This window comes from Emydura macquarii, unplaced genomic scaffold, assembly GCF_026122565.2.
Source record: "Emydura macquarii macquarii isolate MOO-44397 ecotype Brisbane River unplaced genomic scaffold, CSIRO-AGI_Emac_v2 contig_2897, whole genome shotgun sequence".
Taxonomy (NCBI): Eukaryota; Metazoa; Chordata; order Testudines; family Chelidae; genus Emydura; species Emydura macquarii.
The window spans coordinates 47,251,686-47,277,317 of NW_027133034.1; the positions used below are offsets into that span (position 1 = coordinate 47,251,686).

The 25,632-nt window shown below is 37.7% G+C and overlaps 2 protein-coding genes across 3 annotated transcripts; both read left to right on the forward strand.

Moving 5' to 3' along the window:
- The first annotated feature begins 358 nt into the window (after positions 1-358).
- TMEM171 (transmembrane protein 171) lies at positions 359-19,590 on the forward strand. Of its 2 annotated transcripts, XM_067569361.1 has the most exons (4): positions 359-1,391; positions 10,405-11,114; positions 13,352-13,493; positions 14,407-19,590. In XM_067569361.1, the coding sequence occupies exons 2-4, from the start codon at positions 10,484-10,486 to the stop codon at positions 14,648-14,650; spliced, it is 1,017 nt and encodes a 338-aa protein (XP_067425462.1). In that variant the 5' UTR covers positions 359-1,391; positions 10,405-10,483; the 3' UTR covers positions 14,651-19,590. The 2 variants fall into 2 exon arrangements, with proteins under 2 accessions (XP_067425462.1, XP_067425463.1); XM_067569362.1 differs by lacking the exon at positions 359-1,391 and having other exon boundaries at positions 9,891-11,114.
- Positions 18,199-25,263, forward strand: TMEM174 (transmembrane protein 174). Its single transcript, XM_067569009.1, is given in 7 exon segments — positions 18,199-18,234; positions 19,039-19,154; positions 19,156-19,195; positions 19,329-19,398; positions 19,401-19,441; positions 19,444-19,814; positions 20,789-25,263. Coding segments are annotated over 7 exon segments (783 nt in total). The 3' UTR covers positions 20,898-25,263.
- The last annotated feature ends 369 nt before the right edge of the window (positions 25,264-25,632 follow it).

Consider the following 25,632-nt stretch of genomic DNA (forward strand, 5'->3'; position numbering starts at 1 on the left):
CCTTGCCGCAGCGCCGCGCCTTGCCGCCTCGCCGCGCCGCTCCGCTCCAGGTAAGGGCCGCTGCCGCCCTCCCCGCGGGCTGGACTGGGGCCGGGAAGCGGGCAGATTCCCCCAGCCCCAGAGGAGCGGGAGTGCCGGCCGGCACAGCAGAGCTGCGCTGGGCGCATTAGAAACGGCAGGGGCTGGGTCTCTTTCCCCCTTAGTTACGGGAGGCGGGGCTTGGCCTGAGCAACCCCCCACCCCACGCCCCGATTCGCATTAGGTAGGGCGCGCGGAGGGGCTTTCTGCACCGCTTCCTCTTCCTCCAAGTTCTGCTCTTTTTGGAGACCCTGCGCTAGGGGCCTGACTTCATCCGAGTTTTGCCTTCCGTTAGTTAGTTACCAGTTCACAGGTTTGTAAAGCTCGTCCTAGACACCCACCTCCTTTCTTCCAGGCTGTGTGCAGACATCTGTGGGTTAGCCTGGGCGAGCCCTGTGTTCCTTTGATTCCATCCTCAGAAAATGGCTTGATTTGCCTTCAGGTTTATCACTAATTTCACCTTTTAATGCCCTTTCATTTACACTCCTCATATATCTGACAAGATTCTAAATTAGCTGTATCAACTCAGGAAAGGAGCCTGTGAACAGTTCAGAAAAGACATTGGATCAATATGCCGCTGCACTTTAATAATAATAATAATAATAATAATAATTTTTAAAAAAGGCAATCTAGTTGTTCGGCTGCTTGAGGGATAGGATGGAGAATTAATAAAATCCAAGGCCAGATGGCAGGACGGTATCCAGAGCTGGGCAGCCACCCAGAGTGCAAAGTCGACAGGGGCAGAAAAATATGCTTGCTTTCCTCAGGCCTAAAATGCCTAGTTAAGGCTCTGCCTAAAGGGACCTCTAGCCTGACCTTCGGTGTGTAACCCATGCCCTAAAACGTCCCCAAAATAATTCCTAGAACATATCTCTTAGAAAATCACCCAATCTTGTCAATTAAAAAAATTGTCAGTGACAGAGAATCTGCCAAGATGCTTGCTAAATTGTTCTAATGGTCAGTTACTCTGTCAAATTAATGGCTATTTCCAGTCTGAATTTGTCTAGCTTCAGCTTCCAGCCATTAGATTGTTATACCTTTCTCTGCTAAATTGACAAGCCCATTATTAAATATTTGTTCCCCATGTAGATCCTTTTAGACTGTAATCCAGTCACCCCTTAACATTTTCTTTGTTAAATGAAATATATTGATCTCCTTGAGTCTATCACTATAAAGCATACTTTCTAATTCTTTATTCATTTTCATGTCTTTTCTCTGAATGCTCTCCAATTTATCAACATCTTTCTTGAATTGTGGGCACCAGAACTGGGCACAGTGTTCCAGCAGTGGTCGCACCAGTGCCAAATACAAAGGTAAAATAATGTTAGAATAATGATGTGTTAGAAGGTAGAATAATATGGAAAATATTATAGTGCCATTATATCAATATATGGTGTGGCCTCATCTGGGATACTATGTGCACTAGTGGTCACCCTATCTAAAAAATGATATTGCAGAATTAGAAGGATGATGAGAATATGAGAAAATTCTCATCTGAAGAGAGACTGAAAAAATGTGGACTGTTTACTTTAGGAAGAAGGTAAATAACCAGAGATGTGATTAAAAGTATATAAAATAATGGTGTAGAGAAGGTAGATTAGGAACTTCTGTTTTCATGTATCATAACACAAGAACACAGGGATGTTTATATAAATTAAATGGTGGCAAATTCAAAACCCATAGAAAGAAATACTTATTTAATATAACACATATCTAAACTGTGGAACTCCCTGATGCAAGATGTCATTGAGGCCCAAAAGCTTAGCAAGATTCAAAAAGGAATTGGAAGTTTATACCAGGCAGATTGATATAAATCACTGATTTTAATTATGATTAAATCAAGGTGTCCTGCTTGCTGATTTAAAATTATTGATTTTTATTTGTGGTTTGCATTTCTATTTTTTAGTTATTTTCCTAAGAAAGGGTGATTTTTATTGGTTGGTAACCATTAGAATATGTTGATTTCCAACTAAATATAGCCTTTACACCAAATATGGTGCCACTTTTTTTGCTAACCAAGAGGATACACTGTATCTATACACACTTATCTAACCAGCCATGTAGTTTAACATACACTTATTCAAATTCTTAATGTTTACATTTATGTGAGGAAAACTGCATGTGATGCATCCTCTAGATGATTATTACTTTTTTTAAAATTGGGATTTGTATCAAGCTGTATTTGGATGGAAACTGAAATTCAGTTAAAAAATGCACAAAAACAGAACTTTTAAAAAATTATTAAAATAAAACTACCTTAAATGTGCAGAATACACGGGGGGGAATTTATCAAAAACTTTATCAGAATACATTATACATTTAAAATTAATTGAATTATTAAACAAAGGAAGTATTATTTGTGGTTAGTGAATTAAGCTGATTGTTTTTGGTCACCAAGTTCTTCAAGATTTTAGAACTAGTGGATCTTCTCACACTTTCCCCCCCCCCCCCCCCCAACTCCCGATTGGTTTTTTAACTTTGAATGAATTAGTCATTGAACTGAACTACCTGAATAAACTGAAATGAATAAAATATTCTTTGTCCCTGCAGAAGAGGTTACTGCTGTCAAAAGCTGGTTTAGCACTTTAACAAACTCTGAATTTCCCTATAGTCTTTGCATGTGAAAATGAGACTAATCTCCAATAAAGATGATTGCAATCTCCTTCTGATTTTAATTAGACTAAAGACAGGATGTTCTCAGGGAAGATGAATACCTTGAACTCCATGATTAAAGTGTGGGTGCAGAGAGAGAAATTGTGAGAGGAAAAGGAGGGAAAACAGAGGTCAAGTGAGAACTAGGGGAGACTACAGAGGCAGAATGAGAGTGGCACAGGAGATTGGGTATGGTGGGGAGGGAAATAGAGTAGTGATAAGGAAGGTGTATGGAGAGAGTAACTGGCTAGGGTAAAAGGAGTTTCAAAGCAACATCCTAGAACCTCCATATTCACCACTGTTCTATTATTGTGATACGTTCTGTACAAACTATGCCTTTTGAGGCATAATTTTAAGTCTTGATCTACTAAACGTTAATATCCTGTTGGATTGTACGTGCTATCATTGTATGTGAAGTTATGAACTATTGCTATATATGTTACTAAGATATGTTGTGAGGTTGGGAACACGCACAACCATCTTTTCAGGTATAATAATGGGCTAGCCAGACAGCTTTAATGGTTCATCAACACCCAACAAGAAGAGAATCCACTTATCCCAGGAACTGTATACAATGGAGGCTTCTCAGAGGGAGTATGTAGACAATGGACATTGCTTGACCAATGGGGGTGAACCTCCATGTCACATGCATAGATCTTTCCAGCAAGCTGGAAGAGGCTATAAAAGAGGGGAAGTGACATCATCACTTGGCTTCTCTCCCACCACAACGCAACACCTGGAAGAAACGTCAAAAGGACAAAGACTTTTGAAGTGGGCGGGAGGGGATCTTGTATATTGAACATCTATGACCTGTTTTTACTATCAGGGTATGACTTTGCTGGATTTAAATCCTGTACTGTTTGTAGAAGTTAGACTGCAAACTTATTTTTATTTATTTGGTAACTGTCTCTGATCTCTTATGCCTGCCACTGACAATCACTTAAAATATATCTTTGCATAGTTAATAAATCTGTTTTATCATTTTACTTAAAACAGTGTGTCTTGGTTGAACTGTTTGGAAAAATCTCAGCTCAGTTAACAAGGACTTATGCATGTCCTCTCCACATTGGGAGAGGGGCAGACTGATTAATGAACTTCCTCTGCCCCAGCTACTGAGCAGAGCGAGATGGTATCATTCTGGGATACAGTGCTGAAAAGCTGGGGGGAGTTGGCTGTTGCCCCTCTATTGTTGGTTCATGAGTCACTGGAAAGCATTCGTGTAATCTAGCTGGGTGTGGGGCTCTGCATGTTGATGGGACTAGGTGATAACAGTGCCTGGAGGGGTTTGCTGCTTGTCACTGGCAAGGCATTGTAAGAGCCAGCCCAGGCTGAAAAATTAAAGGGGTCACAGCATTCCGACAATTTCCACTCCGGGGACCCCATCACACCCCTAGTGGAATGCTCACATTGTGTTAATTAAATGTTGAATTTTGAACCTGAAATAATCACCCATAAATTGAGAGCAGGCAATTTAAAGATTAAAAACTCAGGAGGCAGGCAAAAAGCAATTTTTAAAAAATCTTGAGGTTTTTTTAATGATTAGAGGTGCCAATTCTGATCACAATTACTAATATAATATTAAATTTTGCATTTATATAGCACTTCACATTTTCAAAACATTGCACTAACTAAAGCACCAATCCTGCAGTTGGGTCTGTGTGCACAGACTCTTGTGCCTGTGCTGATCCCGTAACCTGGGAAGTATTTGCGAACAGATGGACAACAGGATTGTCAACTCCTGGGATATTTTGTTTTTGTTTTAAAGCCCCAGCTCCCAAAGTCATATGATTAAAGAGAATCTCAGCTTTCATAGGGGAAGAGAAAGTAAATTTCTAGTCCTCATGGTCATGGAGAAAAGCTTGAGACTCAACCCTACAGGCTCAAAAACCAGAAGGCAAAAAAAAATTTTTAAATGTTGGTTATTTGGGCTATGACTCATGATCTTTGAATGTCTGGGGTTGGCACTAATGTGAAAGTTGTAACCTGAGTGTGACACGTAGGAGTAATGTTAAGAGACTGCTCTCCATTTCCTGTCCCAACTGACATGGGTCAGGATTACAAAAGGTTAATACCCCTTACAGGGCAGGGGTCAGTGTCCAGTGACTCTGTTTACAGTGGTGATAACCACACACACACAGTTTTTAAAGGGAACTGTTTGTGTGTATTTTGTGTGTAGGGAACACTGCATAGATGTGAAATTCTAGTGGAGTCCTAGTCGTAAAATTCTCTTAATTAAGTTGCAACCAGACTTGTATTCAGTTCTCTCGCCCCTGTTACCCAACTGCTTCCACCCTACCCAATTCTGACTTCACAGTTTTTGGCCTGAAAATGTTCATGCTTGCTCAAAAGCATGAGGAGAATGTTGAGAGGAAAGTTTTACACGTACACATGGAGCTGGTGGCATCTGATTTGATGGAAATACTGCCAGGCACACAGTCATCTATGGGCATAATTCTTTTTTAAATACTCTTTTGGTGGGACTCTTAAATAGTAGTGCTTAATCATGCAATGGTTTTACCATTAAAGTTTGGTGGTAACATAAGTTAAATTAGTCCTCCTTCGGATTTTGCAGCATAGAATCTGGTTCTTTGATCTTCAAAGCCACAACAGACTGTTCTGAAAATTCCTTCTTTTGTGGGAATGAAAGAATTAAGAAAATATGTACAAACTCCCTTTTAAAATGTATGTGTTTCAACTTAATCACGTAACAGCAAGATTAGTGCAGGAAAAGGAGGCACTGTGTTGGGGTAGTCAAAACAAATTTATGGGTCTTTAAGAGGTTGTAAATTGGAATGATAGTTTTTTCATTTCAAATTATTTCCTTTTGTCTAACTTCACTCTTTATTCATTCCCATCTATTTTTTCCAGTGCAAAATAGAAAATGAAGTGTTATTTTTATTGTAGGTTTCTCCCTAATTCCAGTGTCCCACTACTATAATTGATAATATAATGTGTTTCAACAGAAAAGAAGTTTGTGACACAGTCTAGCTGGAAATGCTAGTTAACCATTTTTGTTATTGGTGAAACTTGCGAAACCATACGCTCCACGTTGATGACACTTCTCTGGATTAATGCAATTACTTTAGAATACTACATCCAATCAATTCTATTGATTTTGTGGGGAAATCAGAAAACCAGAAGGGGGTGAAATAGGAGGACACATTGAGCTCCTGACATCTGTTATCAGAGCCACAGTTCCAAGTACCTGTATAATTGTCTATAGATCAAACTGATTGATGGCATCCATGAATACCTTCCATCATAACTATATTGCTGTTTCATCTCTGTTCATTTTCCCAATAGAGTTTAACATGTTGACATCTGAATGACTTATCATTCAGACAGAAAAAAGATAAATAACAATAGGAGCTGTTGTAATAATTGGACCTACACATTTATCCTAATTGTGAGCTTAACTGTAAAAAGTAAGTGAAAGTTCATAAAATGTCACAATAATCTATAATAACAAATGTTGATGGGAAAAGGTACAAAAGGGAGATAGACATCAAATTCATCTAAACAAAAAGTATACTGATATAACTCAAAGCCTATTAAAATCATGCTTCATAAACGAGAAAAGCATGGAATCAGAAATCAGTGAACCAAAATTGATGTGTCAGAAACTAGGCCTAATTTGTGGACAAAATAATGAGGGAATGGGCTATTCTGCCCCTTTGTAGGTCCTTAAAGAAAGATTTTAGGGAGAAAAATTGGCTAATGGAGCAAGCTTCACTGTCATGGCTACCATCCCATGGGGTCCTGGGACTCCAAGCCTTTGACATCCTGAGCCTGAGAGATGTCCTGACCTGACCAGGCCAGAGAGGGGGATCCAGGTGACATTGCCACTTCTACCAGTTCCAGCTGAATCCCAAACACAACCTGGGATGAAACAAAATTGGACTTTACAGTTTTAACCCATCTCTTCCAACTTCTTCCTTTTTTTCCCAAAAGGACAATTACTACCATCTTTGATACCACCTATGAGACTGTTAACTCACCCCTTGTTTTTCATTCTAAAAATTCTCTTCAGCTAAAGAGAAAGGGAACAAGGAATGTTGTTAAAATGAAAGTTTTATTTAATTATTTACATATCAAATGCTTTAACTGTTTTTCCTTTTATTTTTTGATAAAAGGTTAAAGGATTTGGCATGGTGTGTTTGCCGTAGTACTAAGCAGGTTGAGGTCTCTGTATTCCAAACCTGAATTTTGTCCAACATTGTTTAATGTTGGACAGTGACTGAATTATGTTAACACTCTTAGCCCATCTAAATTAATATAAAAGGGCACACATGGCTCTTGCTATGGGGGAATGAGGGAGTAGGAGACCCATGAATAGGGAAGGGGCGGAATATGCAAACACCTGGCCATGAGTCAAGGGGGGAATGGGAGAGAGACAGAGCCCCTATTGTGGGGGAAGTAACAATAAATCCCTGAAATGGAAGGGGATAGGAGAGGGGCACAGAGGGAACTTGTAGGGAGGAATAGAGGAATGCAAGCAATAATGTGTGCAGTGAACTTGGGCTACAGAAGCAACAAAGTGTGTGACATTACAGACCTCCCCATCCTGCCCTCCTCACACAGTATATTTAGTAACATAAGGAAAAGACCTTTAAAGGTATGTTCTACTTTGAGTTCTTGATAAGTTTAGAACATTTCAGTTACTTTAGACTTAGCTCAGATCCTTGGCTCTGTTAGGGCTGCTTTGCACTTCTCCATTGATGCACAGTCATATAGCTTAGCGTGAGTGGATCATCCCAGGATAGGGCCCTCAGCTGGCATAAAGGCAACATAATGGTTTTTAGGCCACATCTCCCTGCAACAGATGCAGGGAGTGCGGCCAGGGAAAGAGACAGACTTGGACTGCTGGCTGGCAGCATAATTTGGAGCAGTTACATTGCGGGACCAGTGCGGTTCCATAGCCCATATAAGATGAGGAGGAGTGCAAAAGTGGCTTAAAGCCACTTCTGCAACTCTCTTGGACTTGCACTGTGGGCTCCTCAGTCACAGCTGAAGATTCGGGTCTGAGTCTTACAAAATTATTTCATTTGCAAAATCTGTCTTTTATAAATGTTTGAGGGAAGGGAGAGAAGAGAGAGTTGGTTGGTTAGTGTTTGGGAGATTTTTTTTATGGAGGAAAGTCATTGTATATTGTAATAGCATCTACTACTATTTCCTATATGAGTCCGTGGTTTGGTTTGGTTTTAACTGAAGTTAGCTGCTCTTATTTAAGGCTGACACTTTCAAAAGTGTATCAGAGAGGATTCCAGGAAATTATTTCTTTGTTGAAACTGTTGGGAGATGTGATTAGTTTGTCTGGATTTCTGTAATGATTTTGATCCCTGTCCCTCTTCATCACCATTCACTAGACTCAGCTTCTGGCTTTTTACTTTGCCTAGTAATATCTTTGTGTCTTAATAAACTAGTTCTAATAACTTATTTCAGTGAGGAAGCCATGTTCTTTAGAGTGTTTGCACAGTGTGTGTGGTGCAGTCTTCTTTCATTATGATGGTTTTCGTGAAGGTTTGCAGCTTTTTACTCATGTTAGTTTTTGCAAGTATAGTAGTTTTAAATCATTAAAGATAGAAAGTTGTTCCCAAGAACCAGCAAATCCGCACCAAATTTCTCTAGTACACGCCCTGCCATTCTTTGTCTAATAGCTACTAAGAAAGTGTTTGCAATTAATCTTTCCGTCATAAACTTTCCCTTTTATAATTAACTGTTTTTTCATAACATTACATTTTAAAGGATTTTTTTAATCTTAATGTGTGCTACCCAAATTCTGCCATGGCCTATAAGAATCTCGATTCTAAACACAACCATTGTAGGGTAAGGCAGGATACTTGGATAATAATTGGGAAATATGGTACAGTTATATGGTACAGTCATCACTAACAGTTCTATTAGAGAAGGACAGATAGCAGAATCAAGAAAAATTATTGATAAAAATTACTCCAATTTTTATTACTCCAGCAATATAACTGCCAGCTTCAACAATGCTTATGCTGTACTAAAGTTACTCCTAACTAAGGGATCAAGGCAGTTCTGACAAAATGCCTTCTAATTTCTCTTCCTGTAAAGCTTTTTTCAAGTTCAGTTCTATCTATAGGGAAGTTTCGTGCACTCCACATTGCCACCAATAGGATTCTTGGCTAACAGTTGCTCAGACTGTTCTTAACAAAGAGGTACAGCACACTCAGAATCATGAAGAAATACTTAACAGACTTCATAATGACAGTTTACAAATTAACTTGGCCAGTGTAATTAACAGCGGTTAACTGAATTTTTCTACTTCATTTGGTATCTCAAGCAAGTGGCCAGCTGCTGGACTTTGTTCCTCCCTGCCATAAGCTACAGACACATCCCTTCCTCCTTCAGGTCTCCAGTGGTCCCTTTGTTTTTCTTTGGTCTTATGCTTATCACATGTTTTACCTTTTCTTCTGTCCTGCACTCCTCTAATTCTCATTATTTGTCAGCCCACAATAAGCAATAAATCTGGTTACTTTGTATCTTTTTTTTTTTTTTTTAATCCCTCAAAAGTATGGTATTATTCTTAAAAGTGGCTGTGTAAAAATGGCAAGTTAGTCAATCGACTTGCTCCCTGTTGTTGCCAGTCATGTTTGCATATTCTATCTACGAATATTAATTTAATAGGTTTTTGTTAGCCCTGTAGAGGTAATACAGCTAAGGGAGAGTGAGATGAATGTTGTTCTGGCTCATATATGTTCAACAGTATTCTTTCAATTGCAAACTATTTATTGCTGATTCATGGACAAGAAAGATCTTAGCTTGACTTTCAGCTTCCAAGTTGTATTTTCTAATTGCCAGCACTTCAGACATTTTTTAAATTACTTATAAACTGAGCAAATTTGTTTCTCACTGATTTTTTTTGAATCAATAATCATGCAACCTCAGCATGCTGTCTTTACAAACTAACTTTTCATATCAGAAGCAATTTATCTTGAGTGTCCTAGTTCTTTGTGTTACACTAGGACAGGAAATTCTTTTAGAGAAAGGAGCTGACATGTCTGTCAGCTGGCTGAAGGAGGAACAGCAAACCCACATGCATTAAATAAGTACTATATTTGAAAATGTATTGGTAAATGTCCTCTATCCATAAAAATCCCTTCCAGTCAAGGCTTTCTTCCAGCAAGTGGGGAAGGACCACCCCTGCATTCCATCCCAATTGTTTCTCTTGAATGATAGCTGCAGTCCTCATTGTGATGTTCAGCTCCCTAGTTACCCACAAAGGCAGGACTTTTCCCAACTCTTCCTTCTCATTATGCCTTCCTTTCTTATACCTATGACTAGGCGTGTGTCATCAGCCCATAGCTAAGGGACTTCTGCAAGTTGGAGGGAAACTTGGTGATTTTTCATCCCTACTAGGGTGACCTCTTGACTGGAATTGGATAATTAAATTTGTTATTCCCTTAATTATATTATCTTATTTACTGAGGTATTACAATTTCTTTTAGCATAAATATGAAGTCATTGATCTCCCTTTATCTGTCTTATAACCCAGGTCCATTTCCATGAAGCTTTTATTCTAAAATGCAGCTGTTTAGGAATATACTGGCTTTAAATCATTGGATAGGCTGAGCCATAAATTCAGAAGAAAAGTACACAATGTGGTTACCTACATACTCTCTAATTTCAATGATATATTTGTGTTCACAGGTCTGCAGAAGTTTTCTACCTCTCTGAATGCTAACAGGAGACGATATCTTTCTCCTTTGCTTGAAGAGACATTTTTGTAATGTGTGCAGTTGCTGTTCCCGTACCTGGTGGGGAAGGAAATAATGGACATCATAGGAAGTTTTTTTTCCTTTTTGTTTTTGGAGTTGTATTGCTATGCACTGGAATTCTGCTTTCAGTCTGTATTTTACAGACATGCCCATCTGAAACCTTCAGTGATTGCAACAGGACCCTTAAGATTGCTGGGCCTGTGCTTGCTGTTGTTGGATTAGTTTGTGTCTTGTTGGCACAATCAAGAGCTAGGCTGTACCTAAGACAGAGACAGATGCAAGATGAGCAAGTGTACAACAACCTCATTTTTTGTCAAGGGAACTGTCAGTTTGCCCAGTTTCTTATCTTTGGGTTTTTGTTTTTAACTGTTGGCATGCTAATTAGTTTCCTGGGCATTTGGGTTCCTGGATGTAGCCCAGGATGGCACAGCCTGCAGTATAATCAAACCAGCACTTCTGATGTTGAACTCCCAGGCTGTGGATTTCTGTCTCTTCAGATCATGGGTCCTTTGATTGTGCTTATTGGATTAAGTTTTTTTGTAATAGCTCATATTAAAAAGAAAACCAATATAAATCTCAGCCAAGAATCCTCTGAAAATGGAGAAGAGCCTCGGAGTCCAGAATCACTTCACGTTACATTAGGTAGGTAAATGATTTGCATGTACTTTAAATTTGAAAGCTAGTTTTATTAACCTGTACACTAGTTCCTATTTTAACATACCAAATGAGAAACCAGTTGCCTTACACTTTGCACATTTCCGATAAAGTTAATTCAGTTGTCTTTCTTCAAAACTGCCTTTTGAATTACAAGAAACATCCAAAGGAAAATGTGGAAGAAATCACACCATCTGGTATGAGTAATTCCAATCCTAATTCTTTCCCCGGGAATGGAATAGGCATTGTAAACTATAGGTGTCATGACTTTTTTAATTATTATATTGAAAATGCAATTTAACTTTGAATTCTGACTTGTCTATTTGTCCCCTGAAATAGGGGATTCCAATAGTGCAGATACAATGTGTGCCAGTGGGGGGGTACTTACCATTTGTATCACCATTTATAATTCTGTGTGAATACAGTAAGTAGGTTTTAAACTACATTTTTAGTGGTCCAAAGGAAAGTGTGACAAATCAACCACCCTCTGCTCAACTATCACCTGATTGATCAGAACTGAAGTCCACTGCAAACAAAATCCTGCCTTTGTCATCCTGACATAAGGACTATGTAATCTGATGCTTAATAGAAAAAAGTGAAGGTTTGAGAGGCTGACACCAGATAGCAGGGTATATGAGAGAGTCATAGAAGAATAGTGATTTAAGAAAGTAGTCTTTGAAGGGGAGAAAGCAAAACTAATACACAAGTCTTTTATATGTGGAGAGTTCTAAGAGAAGTAGGATGTACAAACACTGTAGGATCAGGCCTAGACTGTTAAAATGTGGATTGGCATAGGTTGGTTCCATCACCTTACCAGAATCACTATATTTAGGCAACACGTGCCCTGCTCAACTTTAGTATTAATGTTGCTGGTGAACTGTCTCTGCAAAATGCTCCTTATGTATGTGTCTAGTAAGCCAACAATCACTTCCTCTCTTACAGCATATTTGAAAAGATCTAATTCTGTTGTCTCCCTTAAGGGCCCTATTTTCAGAATAGGCTGACTAAACAAACATATAAGGAGCACGCTGTGTGCAGAGTGAGTTCTTGTAATAACATCAATATTAATGTTGTGTGGGCAGGTGTTGTCTAAACACTGTGATTCTGGGAAGATGATAAATGGATCAGAAGATTGAAACATATTCCAAGGACAGAGATTGAGTTTTACATAGAAAATTTAAGAGGCAAAGACACAAAAAGTGGAGTGGGCAGAGGGGAAGTAGTTTGCACCTGTTTAATTATGAGAACTAGCTGACTGTTAGAAGGCTGTCCATTTTTAAAACTAAAGCCCCTCCAAAATACAAACTTCAAAGTTCTGGATAAGATAGATCATATTTCATTGTCCAACTTCATAATATGTTATGACTAATTAGTGATCAGATTAAGTACTGCATAATTACAGTTTAGTACATAACATGTATTGATTTGTTATAATATGAATTCTGTTAGGTATTATGCCTTCAACCATGAAAATATTATCTAAAATGTCTCTGTTCATTATGCTACTATAGAAACACTGATTAGATTTTTACAGTTTCAGAACTATCAGTTAGAAATCACCATTTGTGCCTAAAATTGTAAAATAATTTAATTTAATAAAGGTATTATTAATTAATATAATTAATTTAATAAAGGTATTGCCTTAACTGGCAATCAAGTTGCAAGATATAATAATGGTATAAGTGCAGTTATTACCCCTTTGTATAAATAAGCACTAAGAACATATAAATCACAGAGAGCAAGGAACATCGTTACAGGTGTGAACGGTATTTAATATCCACATTTTAGGCAGGTGGGGAGAACTAGGCACTTGTATACCATGGTGATGAGCATGGTATAAAATCTCAAGTAGAAGGTGTGCTAATAGCTCTTGTTTTGTATTTAGAAAGAACACCCATGAACCTGTCTGCTGGTAGGTTCTGTAGCCAATGGCAAAGGGATTTGTGTCCTTTAGCCAGATGGACCATTTTTTATGGATTTTTTTTTAATAAGATGAATCTCTTGCATTGTAAAAATCCTCCCAGAATGTATACAAACCATTGTCCTTTTACACCAAAGAATGTCAGAACAGTTCAAGTAAGCATGAACATGGTGCCTATATTTTACAAAGGAGATAACCACAAATACTACCATATTACACAAGTATGAATTTCTCTTGGGTTACAATGAAGATCGGGAAAGGAGTTGAATTTTCAAAAGTTACTAATTCATTTTTTTCTCCGTAGGTGATGCTGTAATGACAGTCCCAGTTCTCCCACCACCTTATTTTGTTGACCCTCTGTCACCACCCTTAATATATAGCCATGTGGCAAGTGGCTTGCCTATAAGTGAAAATCCTCCACCATATCACAGTATTGTAAATAACGGGTAAGACAGTCTTCAGGTTTATCTTCCAGGATTTGCAACATGGGTTAAAGTGTAGTTAGGACAACACTTTTAACCATTGTGTGTTTTATGCCTGACAACTACAAAATGTTCTAGTACATCACTGAATTTCTTCCTTCTGATATTTTACCTTAATTCTAAAATATTCTTACTTTGATTACACTAGGATGGCTGTCTCCTGGTTTCTAAATCCAAACTGATGAAATTCCTCCTGCTCATAACTTGTAATAGGAAATTCTGCATGAAGTGAAGAGATTGCTTGAAAGGCAGTCAGGATCAGACTAGGATCAGAGCAAGGGACTTGGAATCCTGGGTTCTATTTTTGACTCACTGATTTGTGTGAACTTGAACAATCCAGAGACCTCTCTCTGCTTCTATTTCCCTGGCTGTCAAATGAGAATATTACTATTTACTCACCTACTTCACAGGCTTTTGGGAGGCTTAAGTAAAGTTGTAAATCACCTTTCATCTGAGGATCTCAGAGTACGAAGTATTGTAATTTCAGTAACTGGGGTTTTAGAACTCATAAATATTATAAGGAGGGGGAAAGTAGGACCATAGTAGATTATGAAAAGGCAGGGAAGATTGGGTAAAGGAACAAAGGCGAAGAGATAAGAAAATCTCTCCCATTCCCAGGTGGCTATTCTGCTCTATGCGATATTGTCAAGGGAATATAAAAAGTCCTCTTTTATAGGAAGTGTAAAAAGGTCACACCAGTAAACCATGCCTTCTGTATAACAAACAGATGTGTATTTGTGGTAAGCCAATTTTTTTTTAAAGGCATCTTGAATACACTGGCTTTCACATACACTGTGTGTGCATGTGTAAAACTCAAGTATGATTTGGCTCAGTGTATAAATGAGATTGGAATGTACTAATGTGTAATGTTTTACAGGGCACAACTTGCAGATGTTCAAAGAATGGTTTCTGTTAGAGAGTATGAAGCACTACATACAATTCTTAGGAGTAATTCATCTTCAGACATCTTACCTACCCTGCATCTTTCATCTGAATCACCTCCAAGATATGAAGAAAAAGAAGAAACAGTAAATACTGAATATTCCTCACCCTCCTCTTCTTCTGGCTCCCCCCTGGCTTTAGCTTCTTCTGAGCCTTCCCCACAAAGAACTCGGAACTAAAGTTCATTTTTCTATGGAATTGTACACTTTAATTTTAATGTTTTTAATGTATTTTTATAATAAAAAAAATTAATGTTGCATGCATCTATAATCTTAAACCAACAAAACAAAAATTACCTGCTTGAGTTTAGCGAAATATTATGTAACCGTAGGTGTTTTAGGACAATGGTACTCAACTCTTTGGTGAACTACAACATCATTAGATGTTCATCTGTTCTGTTATGGATCTAGTGTCTATTTTTAGTTCTCTTTTTATAACAGAGAAACTAAATAGAACACCAGATTTTTCCTATGTATTTTGATCTACTCAAATCAAATAGTTTCAGAACTATGGCAAAGAAATAATTAGAAAGTGGCTTTATAAATATTTGTTACTGTTCTCTGGAAAGTACTTGCAGGATAAGTTTGCAAAATTACCATTTATTTGCTTAGTTTAGATACAGTCTTAGCATATGAGTAATATTTAAATTTAGTCTGCCTGGTAACAAATGCCATATAGTTTAATTTAGAACATTTATGTTCATAGTAGGAATCCCCACAAAAATTAATTTTAGCCAGCTATTAAGAGTCCTAAGGCAAAGCTGGGCATACTTAATGCTCTAACACTTTAACTGTGGAATGACTGATTTCATAGGAATTACGGCTATTATAAATTAGTCTCTGATTTATACCGGCAGTATCAATTTATTTTTAAGTTGGGTTCTCTTGTGTGGCTGAACTGCATTTAAAAATCAGTATTTTCTAGTAGCAGAGATTTTTCTTCTGCAGTTGCAACAAAGGATATTGTGAGATGTACCTTGAACTGGCAAGTTCAGAGAGCAGGTTTGGCATAGCTATTAAGACTCCTTTGAGATGCACAGCACACTCTCCTTTTACTGACTTCAAGCTCAGCACCTTGCATACAGGAATTGAAGAGCTCAGTCCTGCAGGACTTTTTAATTCTTAGGCTAAAACTTAATCTTAAAAGAAATGTGGAACATGAGGCCTTATCGAAAGAGCAAGTGTCCTAGAATTTTATTTTTAATTCCAGTATTGTTTGGTTTTTTTTTTAATTTAGTGCCTTCTCATCCACTTCCTCCTTAATTTGCACACAAATTATGTTCCTGTGATACTAGGCCCTGATTCTGCCACCTTTGCACTGAATACCACCTTGCTCTGAGAGTAGGCCCTCTGAAATCAATGGGACAGATCACAGTTTAAGGATGGCAGAATTAGGCCCCTCATGTGGTTTTTCTGAACTCCCAATTCTTCACCCACTGAAAATGAGAGCCTAATTGTTTGATACTACAGGCCTCTGAATGAATCGAGTCAGAGGTGTGGTGTTAGCCATTTTTAAACTATTATTTTCAGTAGTCCTCCTCTTACATAGAGAAAAAATAAAACCAAGTAATAAGTACTTGTGTTTCAAAGGGTAACCCTAGATGCACAGGGCCATGTTCTGTCACCTCCCAAGTAGCAGTCATATGCACAGTCCCATTGATGTAAGTGGCACTAATGTAACTGATACTCCACATGAGTAAAAGTTATAGAATCTGCCCCCACAATTAAGTAGAGTGTTAGCTGTACAAGTATAGATCTACAGATGTTGTAAATGAGTACATAGCTATTAAATACCAATTAGCATACAGACATTCAGCAAATAACATAAGTTCATAGATGATGCAAATATGTACACAGACATTGGAGTGGTGCTGGATATGTATCATAGTAAGTCTGTGCACAGATATGTATGTCGGCATGCATAAGCAACAGTTCTTCTTCAAGTAGTGTACCTATGGCCCCCTGCGCCTTTGATCAGAGATTTCACATAGTGACTGTTCAGCCCATGCATGCATGTTACTCAGTCTGACCAAATCATTCTCTTTTCCAGTTATCAGGTAATATTTATACCTATTGCTTTAAATGTCCATCACTGTAGAACAATCCATTTTATTTTATAGAGCAAGCGTTCAGAAAAACGATACCAAAAAGTTTTATAGAGGTCAATTACTATTTATTTATATAGTGCCATTGTTGTGTATGATGCTTTAGCGACATGTAAGAAGACAAGTTGGTCCCATGAAGAGATTATAATTTAAAGTGTTAAATAATAATTAATGGCTGAAGGGGAAACAGAAAATAAGAGGTATGTCTGAAGACAAAAGGTGGTTTAAGACAAGTTTTGAAATGGGGATGGAAAAATTGAGGCACAAAGTGACAGAGAAAAGCTGTTCCAGATGGCAGGTGTTGTGAGGGAAGATGCTTTTGCACTAGTGGTAACAAAAGTGTGTGGTGGGATAGAAAGAAAACCAGTGCTAAGTGAAAAGAGTGGACCAGAGAGGGTTGGACTATGGGGATGATGGTGGTGGTCTATGGTGAATTCTAAAAATGAAACCAATTTTTAAAAAGGGATCCTGAAATGCATGGGGAGCCAGGGCTGTTGTTAGAAGATGATGCAGTCACACATTTTGTCCATGTGACAAGGCAGGCCAGGCAGCAGCATTCTGCTTGGAGAACTGGGACATGAAGAGATTATATGTAAAAGGGAGCGGCAACAGTCAGAACGTACTTTACGTAAATAAGAAAGCTACTTAGCACTTCACCAACTCAGTCAAAAAAGTTCTTCCCCCCTTCCCCACCAAGATCCTTTATTTTTATATAGCAGTTATTCACTGTAAAAGAGATGCACTTAAATAGTCAGTATTTTTGAAGTTGTTTCACAGCATGTGTATTTGCTGAGCAGGTTAAACTATTGGGCCAATTTTCAGATGTGATCTGAGATAAATTAAATAGGGCCTAAGTGGAACTTGAATATTCTTTAAGCCTTGTGTGAGCCATCTGCCTGGGATTAAATTTCACCTTAGAGGCAGAAAAAGGGGTTTCGTTTAGGGAGAAAAGTTGGAATTTTAACTTAAATACTTCAAATACTAGCATCCACCCAAAACAGCAAAACACTGCTATGGCCCATTTTGAGAAATTCAAGCTACCAAGGAACTAGGAAGAAGTCACTTGTGCTCTTCAGTTCCACCTCTTGTGTAGCTATTAGTAAAATGTGTTGTAGGGTATTACTTAGGATGGTAGATTGTATATCCCGGAAGGCAGTAACTAAAAAATATTTAGGGGTCATTGTAAATAAACTAACTGAAGAAGCGCTCCCAGCAAAGAGGGTTTATATGATCCTTGAATTTAAAAAAGGGAGTATCAGCTAGGAATAGAGAGGTGACATTTCATCTGTTTACACCAGAGATAATAATGTGTCTAGTTCTAGTGATTACATTTGTAAAGGAATGTTGGAAAAATTGGAGCGGTTCAGAAATGAGCTTCAAGAATGATTCATGGTTTGGAAAACAGGAGATGTTAAAAAACGTACTCCATTTAGTTTATTGAAGATTAAATTTATTGAAGATTAAATTATTTATTTAAAAGCTGACAATATTAATCTATAATTACCTAGACAGGGTGAAGAAATCTGATACTTCGGGGCTCTTTAATTGTTGAGACAGATCCAATGGTAGAATGCTGTGTAGTCACATTGCTCAGTGCAGTACTGGAAAGCACTCAGATCAGCGATGAGTACTGTGGAGAACCTCTGTGGACTAGAAATTGTGAGAGTTCAAACTAGGAAAAAACGCACATTTTTACTACAAAAAGTGATTGAATATTGGAACAGCTTCCTGAGGGATGTAGTGGATTCTTTAGTCTAAGATGGGCTGTCTCTCTATAAGATAGTGCTCTTGTTCAACAACAAGTTAAATAGTATTAAAGCAGAAATAAGTGAGTGAAATCCTATGGCCTGTGTTATGCTGGAGGTCAGATTAGCTGCTGATAATGGCCCCTTTTGACCTTAAAAATCTATTAATCTTTAATAGTTTTTGTAAAAAACCATGAAAATTCTGGACATCAGACACAGCTGTGATAGAAATCCAGCCTTAGCTATAAGTATCTTATTTCTGAGTGTTGTGAAGCATTCATACTGATGAAGTGCTGCTTGTGGTGTATTTTCCTGCTATATGACCCTGCAGATTTTGGTTGGGGGAGTGATTGCCCCCAGGAAATTAAGTGAGTCATCACAGTGCTGGTGACTAAATGTATGTATGGTCTCAATATGTTGGAAACATCAACTGCAGTTGACATATGGCAGCTGTATGTAAATAGAGGGACAAACAGCCATGAAATATTAGAGCAGTTTCCAGAAGCAAGCTCCATAGCAATAGATAATTCAAGGCATTTTAACTGAACAACTTCAGGCTTCACTTCCCAGACCTTTATTCTTCCAAGCAAAGTTTATTCCTTCATATGATGCACTCTAACCACACACATGCAAAGTTCTTATATAACTAATCTGACCCTTTGACTTCAAATGCTGCCTCAGATCTCTTACAAATTCCATCTCACTTGAGACCAAATAGAATTGGTATGTAGCAAAGGATCAGAACAACAACAGTGTAGAAGATTTCTCTCTCAGTGTATTTTCTGTCACGCCACATCAGCCCAGTAGATCTGGTGTCCTGGTGTCAGATGGTGACAGCTGGTGCCACTTTACTCTTTTCAGGTGTGTGTTTTAGGGCTGGTGGTAGAGTGACCAGATAGCAAGTGTGAAAAATTGGGACAGGGTGTGGGGGGTAATAGGTGCCCATATAAGGAACAGCCCTGAATATCAGGACTGTCCCTATAAAATCGGGACATCGGGTCTCCCTAGTTGGTGGGGATCATTTTCACAGTGATGGGATGGATGAAATATGCTGGCATTACTCACTTTGAGTGGACTCAGCTTTAGGGCCTATTCTGCTCTCTGTTGGTTTGACTTTTGTTTACTGATTGCTGGGTGCAAATATAAAATGCTGACATGTAAATCTTGCAAAGACTGTGATGAAAATGCATCACACACAAATCAGTCTCCAAATGGACAATCCTTTGTTTTCACTGGAATTAACCAACCTATAGTTTTTAATGGTGCTACAGTGGTACAGTACATCCCTCCTCATCCAGTCCAGGAAAGCACTGCTGCAAATCCAGCTCATCTGCATCCAGTGCTCAGTTATTGTGGTGTTGCTTCATCCAGTGGATCAACAATTCTTTCCCCAGACCCTCCTCTGTACCATATTGTCTACCCTCTGGATAACCCAGCTTTTACAGAAGATGAAAATTGCCCTTCTTATCTGGTCGCAGACACAAGAGATGAGAGGTAAGTCTACTGAAATGTTTATTAGTTAATAAGTGTACAGTTCTTTGAAATTATAAAGCATTGTATGAGTACTAAGTAGTATTGTTATCCAGACAGATGCTATTGAACGCCAGTGTTGTAGTTCTTCCTGAAGCATAGTTCCCATTATTTACTTAATTAGGAGTGTCACCTGAATAAAGGCTGCAGGAGCCATATTTTGCTGGGGAAAACTGCCATTTTAGTTAATTATCTGACATTTATAAATCTTCAAAGTACTATATATTATAATTTTGTTATTATTTTCAGATGTTACCATTATGCATACTCGTCCTTGTTGGTTCTTTCTTCTTGTCTACTATCTTATTAGCTGTGCTACTTTTGACCAAAAGGGAATAAGGTTCTCATTTTCTTTATTGCCAAAGCATTTTATAGCCAGCTCACAAACAACCTTTCCTGTGATAATGAAAACATCAGCTCTTTAGCAGGTGTTTTCCCTAGTGACTATACCTGATCTTCTGTGGCTACTCTATGCAGCTCTTCAGATATGATTTTCTTTCCCTTATAGGTATTGACTGGATCACTGATCTGGATGTTAAAGAGTAGCATAAAGCTGTCTTAATCAAAGAAAGAAAAAAATAGTTTTGTTTCTGAATTTTTTTTAAGGAAAAAAAATAAATCCTTGACAAGAGAAGATAATTTAAGTTTTTTTTATTAAAGGTCCCTTGTGGAAATTACTAATTAACTCATCATATTCAGCAGCATGTGTGCTAGACAAAACTAGCATGAAACTGATGATAATCTTGATATTTGATATAGAAAGTCTTTTCCATTGAATGGTCATAATAGCATTGGGTCTCATCCTGCAGCACTTTCACCAGCAAAACTCCCACAGAAATCAACAGGACTGCAGAATCAGGTTGCTAGGTGTCAGTTTACTTTGTGTTTGTCTACTCTGTAGCCGGTCTCCTTTCCACTTTCACCCCTCTCATTTTCAGGTCAGATGGTGATCCTGAAGACCCAGAAGAGATCCTGGAAGAAGATACCTATGACAACTTCTCACTTCCACCTTATAAGAGATATACCCATTGTCTTAATAAAGGGTGAAATACCCAGTACCTCAACAAAAGCTGAATTTCTAAGAGATGCAATGTATATGCCCTAGGCGTTTTTAAACAAAATATAGTATGCATATTAAACAAGTGTAAGCAATACTATGATTTTGATAAACATCAACATGTCACTGTATCACTGGAGACATTTAGCTGACCGTGTTTCCTCCTTCAGAATTTGTTATTCATTTGTGGTACAATTTTCAAGCCTGGGTACTCAATCTCAGGAATCCGAATCCGTATTTAGATTCCTAAACAAGTAAGCTGATTTTCAGAGGTGGTGAAGCCAATAGAAGCTGTGAGTGCTCAGAGATGGTGGTGAAACTAATGGGAGCTGCTAGGTGAACAGCATCACTGAAAATCAGACCACAGTTTTCAGTGCTATTGCATCTTTTAATGCTGTGACACAAAGGTTAACTTTCCAAAAGTGCCTAAGTGACCTACATGTCTAAGTTCCATTTTCAAAATTGACTTAGTCCAGAGTTAGGCACCTAAATGCCTTTGAGGATCTGAGCCTTAGGCATTTAGGACTGTTGAAAATGGGACTTAGGCGCCTAAGTCACTTACATGCTTTTGAAAAATGTATTGAATGTGTTTTAATCATGAAATAAGCCTTTTATTGAACTAATTGTTGTAAGTACCATTTTGAAATGTATTGGTGCCTATATGTCTTTTTCAGTGCTGAGTTTTTGCTAAGAATATGACAGCTCTATATCAAAGCATTTTTCCTCCTCTTCTTCATCCTTGCTAATTCCATTTCTACTCCTTTTTCTACATTTTTGTCTCATGTTTGTTATTATAGTCTCAATTGTATTCCTGATGCATCCACTGCTCTACAGTCACTATAAATCATATGCAGTTTTGTAATGTTTAATATTATTTTAATTCTGTTATCCCTGAAACCAGCATAAAAATATGGGGCCCCATCTTCAACTCGTGTAAACTGGCATAGCTCCAGGGACTGCACTGATTTATACCAGCTCAGGATGTGGCTGATTATGCATATATATTTTGCTTTAATTCCTTTTTCATTTACAACACTAGCATCAAAATCTTTTCCAGTAAAATTACCTGTAACAAAATGATTTGCCTGCAACTTCCTTACAAACCTTCAGAATAACATTAGTTTATAATGCAATGATTTCTAGCCCCAATGATATAATGTTTTATGCATTCTATACTGGTCTTTGTTTATTGCCTTGCTTATTGTTAGTCTTGTAAATAGACTTTCATTGGAGTCAAATGGTAGAGGGTTTTTGTTTTTTTTAACAGAAATGCCTTACAATAATCTTTAACAGTTTAGGATCTTTTCTATATCAGATCCTTTATATTAAAAGGAATAGGGGAATGCATGAGGCTAAATGTGGCAACCCAGCCATACATCATTGAACAACATTTGATTTACATTTGTAACTTGGTTTCCCTAAGTGCTTCCATTAGAGGAATATTTAGAAAATATAAGGTAGGTTCTATGGCTTTTTGTCACAATCGTGACAATTTATCCATTGACATCAGTGGCAGTCCTTTATCACAAAGAGAGGTATCTTTCTCCCACTTCCAATAATGGTTAAAAAGTATGAAGCACTATAGAAAGAAGACTATTCAGAAAATCCTAGTTTTGCCACTGACTTGCCATATGACTTTAAATAACTTAACAGCTTCAGTTTACCAATAATCATTTGGAAGTGTTGGGAAGCTTTTTTATTTAATATGTGTATGATATTTTGGGATCCTTGGAAGAAAGGTATTAGAGACATGCAAAATATTGTCATGTTGAAATGAATTACCCCTCCGCAGTCAGTTTTCAGACTTCCCCCATAGTTAAAAGTAGGGAGTTTTCTATGTGTTTAGTACATCACTTGTCTCTCAAAAGGTTGGAAAAGAGTTATTGGCTGTTGAGAAGAAGGGTGAGAAGTTTGCCTTCTGGTGGAATATTGAATTAGAGCAGGGTGTTTTTCTCTCCAAATGTTTTACTTTGCTGTTAAAATTTCCTTGCCTGAGCATTTACTGGTTGGATTGAAAATTGCTGGATTGTCTTCTTTGGAACTTGAACACCCCATTGTATTCACACAACTGGCCAATTTCTTCACATTGCCCCGTCAGTGTGCCTCAGTTGGGACCTAGGAAAACTCTCTTTAGGGGGTCAGAGGATAAATCAGTTTCCATCCCTATTCTGACCTCAGTGTCTCTACTACAACAGCTAACACAATGCTAGTTACTGAGAGCATGATTGTGACTTTGTGAATGATTAAGCCATCACTGAAAAAAATTTTAAACTATGCTGCATCATTTTTCCATCTGTACATCCCGTACATTCAGCCAGAAAAATATTTTAGAAATGTTTGATGCATTTTTAAAAATGTTGATTATTTTTTTCTTTTCTCCAAATTTAAAACCAGGCCTCTTTAATGCCATGAGACTACCTGTATGGAGCTCAGGTTAAAAGAAAAAAATGTACAAAGTGATACAGTTTAAAAGTCTGTCAAGCAGTGGTAATTTAGACACTGCATTGAATACAGAGGCCTATAAATTTGGGTGAGTGGTGTAACAACAATCATGGAAATCACAGAATATTGACCCCTTTCATGTGACAGAAATTTTTGGCTTTGGATTACTGACTCAGGTCATGACCTGGGGCTGGAAAATAAAATCCAGCTTCTTGCCAGCAGTCAATGTGTCAGACACAACTATCTTAGCATTTTCCATCGTGAATATATAGCACTGTAGCAGTATGGCCAACCCCAAGTGCTAAAAAATCATGAGATTTTATAAATAATACATGTTGGGATCGTTGTATTTGCCTTCTGGGTTTTGAGTCCTTAGTATTCATATTTTCAAGCTTTTCTTCGTGTATGCTAGGAATAGTCTTGAAAAGAAAAGAGCAAAGATTCTTATGTAATCACATGATTCCAGTAGATGGAGCTTTAAGAAAAACACCAAATATTGTGAGACACAATAAAATCACAAAGCTCTGGCAACACTGGTCTAGCGTCTGAGCACTTATGACTTTGCTGGGAAACTGGAGGCGCTTCACCTTGGAGGACTGATACTGTGGAAGCTGCACTCTCCCTTACATAATCCCCACCAGTGTGAGCTGAGGGTAAAGGCTTCCCTCTACATGAAGAAATGAAGAGGAGTGTGAGAGCTATTTGTAAAGACCTAGAACATGATGTCTGTATGTAGCATGGGATAATCTTTATCTAATTCAAGGCTGTCCATATTAACAAACCATTGAAATTAAACTAAAATGGAGTCATTTGTTCCAGAGTTGCATTGTTATCATTATTGACTCCACATTAGCTCTCAAAGTGAAAAAGACTTGCTAGACATCAACATGATGTACATTTAGTCATTGCACCATTTTCTAGTGGGCAAAATGGGCAAAATATAGACTAGAGCTCACTACTTTCAGAAACTGGTGAAAAATGAATGCAGAGATGATTGTGAAAAAAAAAGGTTTTAAGGGAATATTTTGAAGGAGTTGGGAAGAGGAAAGAGAAAGCACTTCCCCCCCATATCCTAAAAATTCTGTAGCTATCCTTAGATTGAAAGCTCTTTGAGGCAGGGACTGTCTTTTTGTTCTATGTTTGGATAGTGCTTAGCACAATGGGACTCTGGTCCATGGCTGAGGTTCCTGGGCACTACGATAATACAAATAATAGTAATAAAATGTCATCATTCTGAAAAGTAAGGAAACATCAGAAGTAAAAAGAAAAATACAACCAACTAGAGACCATCATTGAGCTGAATGAGCAAACTAGAATTCTTTTAAAACATGAAGAAGGCAAGAATGAAACAGCTTGTGCTCACTGAGTGGGTCATACCTAATTTTGCTCATACATGGGACTAAAGCTGCAGGTCCTACTGTACGCCTTAATTTTATTTTAAACATATCAGTGATTTGTAGGTATACGTAATAAATTCATTGTATATCATTTATTTGCATAACAATGATGAGGAAATGTTTTCTTTGGCTAAATTACTTATCATGTATCATATATGGGTGAATTTGAGTAGCTTCCTGTCTAATAACATATCCACTGATTTAATGGGAGTGTCTCTTTCAAATGCCTCCATCTTCTCAGCATCTGGTCTATATATTGTACTTAACTGTTATAGCAATTAGAATTTGTTTAAATAGTAAAAATCTCTGATTAAGCTTATCATACTTACTTGCTTGCTTACTTACTAAGACAGAATATAGCCTTTCAGGAAATAAATGATGTAATGGCCAATAAGGGTAACATCGCTGAGGTGTTGTTTTACTTTGTACGTTGGCCACATCTATTTTTATGTTGCCTTTCCTTTATTTTTATGAAAAACAAAAAAATGTTCTGCTTCTGTATGGTGAAACAAAACAATACGAATACGCTGACAAATTGTGTTCCTCACTTTGAAACAAATGGTATTTTATTTTGAATAAACATACCTTCATAGTCAGAGCCAGGCCTATGATCTAATTTGATGATGCCTCACTTCTGAGCTCTTCAACTCAAAATGAATACCTGTTCTCATGGCGGTTGATGCAGGTGTAACTTAATTAATTCAGACTTGATTTATCTGACATTTAGTTGCGCAAATTGATGTCAGGAGCATAATATCCTCCAATTTTTCATAACGGGCAATATCATTAAACTGCCACATAACAATGTAAATCAGAAGTTTATCTTAAAGTCCATAAAACACCCGATGTGAATTTTTTATGAAGCTGTCCTAAATAAATGGCTGCC

What these genes read in the sequence shown, in the direction of transcription:
- TMEM171 (XM_067569361.1), top strand. Translation starts at nt 10,484, where the DNA reads ATGTGTGCAGTTGCTGTTCCCGTACCTGGTGGGGAAGGAAATAATGGA. An exon ending in ATCACTTCACGTTACATTAG is followed by an intron (nt 11,115 to 13,351) that starts GTAGGTAAATGA and finishes TTTTCTCCGTAG; the next exon opens with GTGATGCTGTAATGACAGTC. An exon ending in CACAGTATTGTAAATAACGG is followed by an intron (nt 13,494 to 14,406) that starts GTAAGACAGTCT and finishes AATGTTTTACAG; the next exon opens with GGCACAACTTGCAGATGTTC.